Source organism: Rhinolophus hipposideros (genome assembly GCF_964194185.1).
Source record: "Rhinolophus hipposideros genome assembly, chromosome: 1".
Lineage (NCBI taxonomy): Eukaryota > Metazoa > Chordata > Mammalia > Chiroptera > Rhinolophidae > Rhinolophus > Rhinolophus hipposideros.
Genome location: NC_138047.1, coordinates 3,313,911 through 3,321,560, shown reverse-complemented (window position 1 = coordinate 3,321,560; position 7,650 = coordinate 3,313,911). Strand labels below are relative to the sequence as shown.

The 7,650-nt window shown below is 45.4% G+C and overlaps 1 protein-coding gene across 4 annotated transcripts; it reads right to left on the bottom strand.

The window, feature by feature from the left end:
* Positions 1-2,349: 2,349 nt before the first annotated feature.
* LOC308500050 (isopentenyl-diphosphate Delta-isomerase 1) lies at positions 2,350-7,268 on the bottom strand. 4 transcript variants are annotated; one of them, XM_081054127.1, is made up of 6 exons: positions 6,846-7,268; positions 5,645-5,817; positions 4,985-5,077; positions 4,260-4,390; positions 3,378-3,576; positions 2,350-2,909 (listed from the first exon to the last, which is right to left on the bottom strand). In XM_081054127.1, the coding sequence occupies exons 1-6, from the start codon at positions 6,974-6,976 to the stop codon at positions 2,881-2,883; spliced, it is 756 nt and encodes a 251-aa protein (XP_080910253.1). In that variant the 5' UTR covers positions 6,977-7,268; the 3' UTR covers positions 2,350-2,880. The 4 variants fall into 4 exon arrangements, with proteins under 4 accessions (XP_080910253.1, XP_080910255.1, XP_080910252.1 ...); XM_081054129.1 differs by having other exon boundaries at positions 6,278-6,865; XM_081054126.1 differs by lacking the exon at positions 2,350-2,909 and having other exon boundaries at positions 3,132-3,576.
* Between the last annotated feature and the right edge of the window lie 382 nt (positions 7,269-7,650).

The following is a 7,650-nucleotide window of genomic DNA, read 5'->3' as shown; positions in this document are numbered from 1 at the left end:
GCTCTGGTTCGATTCCCACATGGGCCAGCGAGCTGTGCCCTCTGCAGCTAGAATGAAGTCAATGAGCTACCGCTCAGTTCCCGGATGGCCAGATGGCTCAGTTGGTTGGAGTGCATCCTCTTAACCACAAGGTTGCTGGTTCGACTCCCACAAGGGATGGTGGGCAGTGCCCCCTGCAACTAACAGCAACTGGACCTGGAGCTGAGCTGCGCCCTCCACAACTAAGATTGAAAGGACAACAACTTGACTTGGAAAAGTCCCAGAAGTACACACTGTTCCCCAATAAAGTCCTAAAAACAAACACATTCCCCTGCCCACCACCCAGGAAAAATAATGCTTCATGTGAATCTCACCATGGGAAACTAAAATAGGGAGCGTCTAAAATAGGGAGCATCTTGTAAAGTAGTTGGTGTGGGATCTTAGTCATAAAGGAGAAAAGGGCAGGGGACTTATAGGTGAAGAGTCACGACTATTGCAGGTTGACACTTGACTGAGGGCTGTGGGGGAGAGGGAGGCAGAGCTTATAAAAGTATTGAGGAAGTTGGACGATGAACTATTTTCAATGAAAATATGTGTCAGATGTCCTTTTGTGCTCATTTGGTGGCTGTGGTGATCCGTCTTAGAAAACATGCTGAAGCAGAGCGTGAAAAGTCACTAGATGTGCCCTAGATTTATTTCAGTGTTTGTGTGCCAACCCGTTCAGTCAATTAATGTGACAAGAAGGGTACATAACCGGCTGTGCACTGTACTGGGCTTGCAGTGTTTCTGTAGGTTTGAAATTTTTCAAAATGAAAATTTGGAATACAGTTGTACCTCGGATTTCGAACATAATCCATTCCGGAAGACCGTTTGAGTTCTGAAACGTTGGAAAACAGCTGACAGGTAGGCCTCAGGATCTTGCACTCAGCAGAAGCCACGTGACATGTTCGACTTCTGAGGCGTGTTCGAAAACCAAATGACTTCTGGGTTTACGGCGTTCGTAAACCGAAATGTTCGTCAACAGAGTCATTCAAAAATCTAGGTACTACTGTTGATAAACCCCCACTTTCATGGAACTCACACTGGGTGGGACAGACGGGATAAATTCTGTGCTGTGTTAAGTGACAGTAAAACAACAGAAAGGAGGGTGAAGTGTGGGAGAAATAAGTCACATGATAATCAAATTGGGGTTCACTGAGCAGGTCAGTATGGAGCAATCTCGAAAAAATGGGAGTCGTGGAGGTCTCTGGGAACAGAATTTTGTAGGAATTTCCTAAGAAGAGGATGTAGGTGGGAACAGCCTGGTGTGCTGAGGGGACACACAGGGCAGTGAGGGGCTGAGGGCAGCGGGGCTGCTCCTGGGGCCTGGACGCTCCAGACACTGTTTCCTATGCATTCTGAGCAGAGCGGGTCCAGCTGCTGGCTGGGATTGCGGGCAGACAGTGAGGGCAATGCCAGGATGGCCAGGACACAGTACCAGCAAAGTTGAGCTTATTCAAAGGATTTACTAACTGGGTATATGGTGTGTGAGGGGAGGGAATTGGTGTTCAGCCTGAGGGGAAAAGGGCAACTGGGGCGGAGGGTAGTGGGTGGGATGGGAAGTGTGTCAGGCTTGTAGCTCAGAGGCGGGGACCTGTTTACACAGTTGTCACCAGTATGCAATGGAATCCCATGGAATTAAATCTAGTAGGAGTCTGAAGCACATAGGTGATGAACGTGTGTGAAATTATGACGTGGAAACCTGTATCAGGATACCTGTGTGCACAAATACGTACACTGAAGTTCACTCTAAAATGTGACCAATACAAGTTCAGGGCTCCAAGAACTAGCAGAGGTGTATCAGAATACTAAACACCCCATCTGTCAAGGGGTCCAGGGTACCTGCAGGTGAGTGTGGACATCCCCATACAGGAAAGTGGGCCCCCCACCCTGGGGAGGGCAGGCGTCCCCCAAGGAGCGGATGGGAGGAGTTTCCACCTGAGTGACTGCACTGCGCCTGACCGGTCTGCTGGGGCCACGTGAGGGACTAATGTGCCCTCCTCCCTCCCGTGGCATCTCCTGTTGCTCCCGTTCTCCAGGTAATGCAGGTTTGGGGACCATAAACCTAAAGGCCACCTCCAGCGCTTGTTTTTCATGTTGTCTTTAGTAGAATGAATGAGTTCACCAGGTCAAAGGGGGCAATGCAGTCATGTGAGAGCGGAATTCTGACGCTGGTCTCAGGCTCCACTGTCAAGTACAGGAGCACCAGCCACTGTAGCCATGGTAACTAGTCCTGCATGGCTTTCAGCCTAAAACTTCCTAGATAAGAAAACTTAACTAGAAATGTTATGAATGTACTTTAAAGTAATACAGCAGACACTTTAACCTATTGCATTAAAATTTTAACATTAAAATGTAATTTTTTTATTTAATTTTCAGTAAAATATTTGCAACAATCTTGCCTGAAATTATAAATCAACTGTTCAGAGTTAACCAGAAATGGATTATCTACTGAGTTCATACATTTAGCTTGTAGAAATAATTTTTTTTCATTATATAGCATTCAAGAAAAATAAAGCTGTCTTGAAATTTTAAATCTGAGAAGTCTGTGGCAAGAGTTTGAAAAAAGTGCACTGATCAACGTACAATGTAGCACACATATTCCACACCCACCCACCCCATGACTTCGTAGAACAGTGGTTTTCAACTGGGGCAACGTTGCCTCCTGGCAGACATGGCATTTGATGTCACTGTGGCTGTGACGGGGGATGGATGGTAATGGAATTAGCAGGTAGAGCCCAGGGGCGCTGCCACACACTCTTCAATGCACAGTAAGAGCCTCCACGACAGAAGTATCCAGCCCCAATGTCAGCAGTACCAACACCAAGAAGCCCTGCTGCAGCATATGACCCAAGCTCCATTTTACGCAGAGCCGATCTGTGCCCTGTATTCTGAGAACAGGCCAATATAAATCAGGATGCAGCCCATCTGATTACCGCAAACCAATTCTCGTCTAACCTCTAACATGGAAGGTAATTTGAACTGTTCAGAAGTAGCTAAGCAAATACTTTTCTGGTCTATGATAAACATTTAATGACACAGGCAGCATCTGGCAGTTAGCAAAGTGCTCTGCGAGTGTCCTCAAAATGTCTCCACATCCCGAAATGAAGAGCTTCACTAATTGGCTCCAACTTGTCGGGTCTGAGTGTTTAGACAGGTTATATTTACTTTTTAAAAATGATTTTAAGTTTACTAAGTAGGGAAATTTTTTAGTACTTTACTCATCATTCATTTCCATATTCACATTCTATGTATTTTCTCATGGTCAACAAACTGACTCAAATGGCTTAAATTATCCCACCATTTAAAGAGAAAAGCCTCAGCAATGATTTTAAACCATGGCGTTATCTTAATCTCACCACTGGCTGCCTTTTCCAGTATTTCTTTCATTTCTTCTTTTGACACATAGCAATAGCTTTTAATCTCATTGGGGTCTGGATGCAGAGTGACGTTCTTCCTCACAAACAAGATGTAATCGATTTCATGTTCTCCCCAGATTCCATCAGACTGTGCCTTGTAGTGAATCCGTGTTAGATACTTAATTTCTTCTGGAGGAACCTAGGATGAAAATGAATCAGTAACAAAAACATCAATACCAAAATAGTAAAAGAACAATATTACCACCGTAGGTAGTATCTAGAACAACAATAGTATAGTTTCAGAGTTAGGACTTCTAAAATATTAATTTCCTATTGATGATTTATGGAAATATTAGTTTCAAGGATCTAAATTTTTTTCCATGGACCTAAAGTTGATTTATTGAAATAATTATATATTTTAAAAGCAGTCACTCAAACTAGAATTGTGACATTCTCCTTCACACGTTAATGTTACTTTTTCAGAGAAAAACATTTACCATTTAACTAGAGAGACATACTTTATTCAGGTTTTATTTAAAGGGAACAATTCTGAGGGAGGGGAGGTGGGTTGATTTCAATAATTCAGCCAATCAGAGCTGTAATTCACATCCCTAAGGACTTCCACAAACAAGTATCCATTTTGATCTGACAACTATAAAAACAGTCAACTTTATTTTTATTGGTTAACAGAGCAATCCATTTTGGTACTGAGCTAAATTCTGACAAATAGTTAAGAAATCAAAATTTAATCTTTATTCAAGGTGCTTTTTAGGGCACAAAGCAAAGAGGTTACAAAGCAAAGACCTGCAGTTGAATTTAAAATTGTATTGAAAAATGTTTTCATATTTCTTGTATGGTTGGTTGGTCAATTAATCTGGTTACCTGTTCCAGGGGAATTCCGAATTCAGCCTTTAAACGCCTCTGTGCTGCTCGTCTTACTCCCATGGCATCATTTTCTTCAAGCTCTGTTGGGTTGCTTAAGGGATGACTACAGCAAGTATTGGTAAAACAACCTGGAACATGTTAATATAGTTGCAGATTAACTTTTCTTCCAAGTAGATCTAAAAGATCAAGAAAATCTAAAGTTTTAAAAGTAACAGAAAGATGAATAAAACGAGGATTTCTAAATCAGTTATAATGAACTATCAGTAATCATTTTGTGAAACAGGCAAATTCTCTATTAATGCCTTCTTAACCAAAAACAAAAATGTAAGATACAGATTAAAACACACACACACACACACACACACACACACACACACACACACACACACAGTGATAAATGTACACATTTTAAGAAAGGAAAAAACTGTATTAAAATTGTAATACTCAACATATGCCGGTAACAAAAGATGAATACAAGTTATGTGTATACATTTTTGATACCCCCGGTATATGCATTTACACATACCTAACAGCTTTTAACATTTATTGCAGTTTTACTAGGTTGTACTCATTGTATAAGCTTCTTTTATGTCATGAATTTATGTTATGAAATTATGTCATTCACAGGATTTCCCTTTTCAACATTGGCTAACCAGAAAGTTCCAAGTGACAAAGTCAAATTAAGTATGTTTCCAACGAAACACTATACCAGGCACACTAACCTGGAAAGGTGATTTTAGCATCCGATCTCTGCTGTAGCAGGAGCTTATTTTCCGTGTTGAATAAGAAGACACTAAAAGCTCGATGCAATAATCCTGAAACCAACAGCAATACTATTAATTTAGTTTTAATATGCCAGTTATTTGCCTGTTTCTGTACTTGGGATCCAGGATACCAGTAACTTGCTGCCATTGCTGCTTTTCCCATTCTTCTATTTAGTGAGTCTTGGCATGGCTGCAATGGAGAAGAGCTTGAGCACACCGGGCACACCGGCAGTCTCCCCTCTGGGGGTTCCCAGCTCAGAAAGCCTCCTGAGGAAGCTGGAAGGCATGTGCTTCCCTCTGTGATACTGTCTGTGAGTTCATCAGAAAGAAAGCATTATAGGCTTGACAAGTGCCACTCTGCTAGGATTAGTCTGTTCCCTCTTCTACAAAACCAGAATAATCCTGAAGAAGCTGAGTAAAAGACATGAAGTGGAAAGAAATAGCTGTTAATAAGGGAAAGTAGCACGACAAGTTCTACTCTTACACCACTAACCTAAGTGGAACCAAAGATACAATATGACATGATTAAAACCACATCTTCTTTACCAGTGTGCTTTTTTCAGCTACCTGGAAATGCCTAGGCAAACCACTTTCTAAAAGGCTGTTTTAAAACAGTACCTTTCTCGATGTTTTTATTCAGGTGACAATTCTTTTTGGTCTCAGCCCCAATCTTGTTGTCATTTTCATCAATAAGTATGCACATCTCTGCCAGGAGCTTAACCTGTTGCTCGTCCAGGCCGTCAGTGGTGATTTCCGGCATAGTTACGGGATGCCTGCTCTGTCCCAGAAAACTAAGAAGAGAAAGGCCATTACACCACACTTCTCTGAATGTCATATAAACGCAGTGGCAAGGCAATTCCCAGTCCACCAGCCCAGTAAGCAACTCAGCCATTTCAAAGGGTAGAACTGTGCTTGCTGCTAACTGCGTTCCCATTTGTCTGTCCCCACCCAGCCATCATCTCTGCTACAGGCAATCAGCTGCCCTTCTCTCACAGCCACTCTGAACTGCCAGACTCAATGTTCTCTAAATTCTTGTCCTATGACAGACACAGTGTGCAGCACCTGTCAATCCTCCGTCTACATTCTTTTCTTCCTTGAGTGTCTGTGACCTATCCCCAACTTAACTTTTCATCCTGTTTTTCAACAAGTTTCTGCATTGTGGTAACACTTGTATTTACGTATAGTACACGTGGGTTATGTTACAATCATCACCACCCCAACTGTGTTGGCATTCCGTCGTGGGCCACGTACCAATCTGTTGAAATCCGTTTCTCAGGGTCCAATTCATGTGCCAAACACTCAAAAACCTTTTCCAAATACCCTAGTCAGATTAACCCAAGTTTTCTCATCCCCGCTCCTGCTCAGATGGCCGCTGCTGCGACCACTCTCTAAGGGCAGCACAGTAAGTAACGCCACTGCGGACGCACGAAACTGAATTCACGGCAGCCGTGGGGTTCTCGGCGCAGTGTCACCCGCCGCAGAGCTAACGCAGCCACCGACGGTGTACCAACTGTCCCCAAGAAACTACTGACGGGCAGTGAAACTGAAATTCCACTCCATTTTCACATGCCCCCAAGTATTTCCTTCTTTTGGGTTCTCCCCCCGAAGTAACCAAAAATGAAAAACCATTTTTAGGTCATAGGACATGGTCCCCCGGTCGCTTCTGGTCCCTCCCTACCGGAGCGCAGGGGCTCCTCGCTCTGAGTCCCCGGGGCCCTTGGAGACTCCCAACCCCCGTCTCTCCCTTAGGAGACGCCCCCTCCCAGTCCCCGGGGACCCCTGGGAGCCCTAGGTCTCGCCCCTCCGGTACTCTCGGTACCTCAGCCGCCGGCCGTCCTCAGGATGCCGCTGCGCTGCGCACGCTTTCAACACGCCGCGCCTCCAGACCCAGGCCCCGCCTGCTGGAGCCGCGAGACCAATCGTCCGCGCCGGTGCCAGAGCGCGCCACATGTCAGCAGGCCAATCGCGCGCCGGCCCGCACCTGACGTCACAATCGCGCGGTGGCGCCACGCCCGGCTTGCGCAGGGCCTGCTCGCTGGGCGGGGCGCGAAGAGGCCTTCACGTGGAGGCGCCGGCGCTCCCACTCCGTCCCTCGCGTCCGTCGACCGACCGTAGAGCCACGTGCCGGGCTCCTTTGGAAACAGTGGGTGGGTCTGGCGGCGCGCTGGAGGACGTCGCCGGTCGCGCGCAGAGGTGTAGCGGCTCCCCTACGCGCCGGTTCTGCGCACTCACCCGGAAGTCCGGCGTTGGTCACTGAGGCTTGGCTCCGCCCGCTTGCGATGGGCGTCAACGCGAATGAGAAGAGAGTCTTGATGTGCTGAGGTGGAGGCTGCTCGCGCTGATCCTCCTTGTTGGGTTCGTTGAAGAGTTAGTCCCCAATGGGGAAGTTCTGCAGGAGCTAAGGCAGTGTGGTTCCCAAGAACGGGTTAGCAGAGAGACTGCGGTGGAAGCAGTAAGGAGACCCGTGCTTGGGAAGGACCCCGCAGGTGGCATTCATTTATTACATCTTCATGGAAGGTTATATGTTAGGAATACTTTAATGCGGACTGCATGTGAAATTGTTTTTCACAATTTAAGGCATTATAAAGTATATGTAACGGAAACGCAGTTTAGCCTGATAATGG

Bases quoted from the DNA above. Each gene is read 5' to 3' on its own strand.
- LOC308500050 (XM_081054126.1), bottom strand. From the start codon at position 6,976: ATGTGGCGCGCTCTGGCACCGGCGCGGACGATTGGTCTCGCGGCTCCA. The intron at 4,391-4,984 runs GTTAGTGTGCCT...AACATGTTCCAG, and splicing joins TGCTAAAATCACCTTTCCAG to GTTGTTTTACCAATACTTGC. The intron at 3,577-4,259 runs GTAACCAGATTA...TTTTCATCCTAG, and splicing joins TCGGAATTCCCCTGGAACAG to GTTCCTCCAGAAGAAATTAA.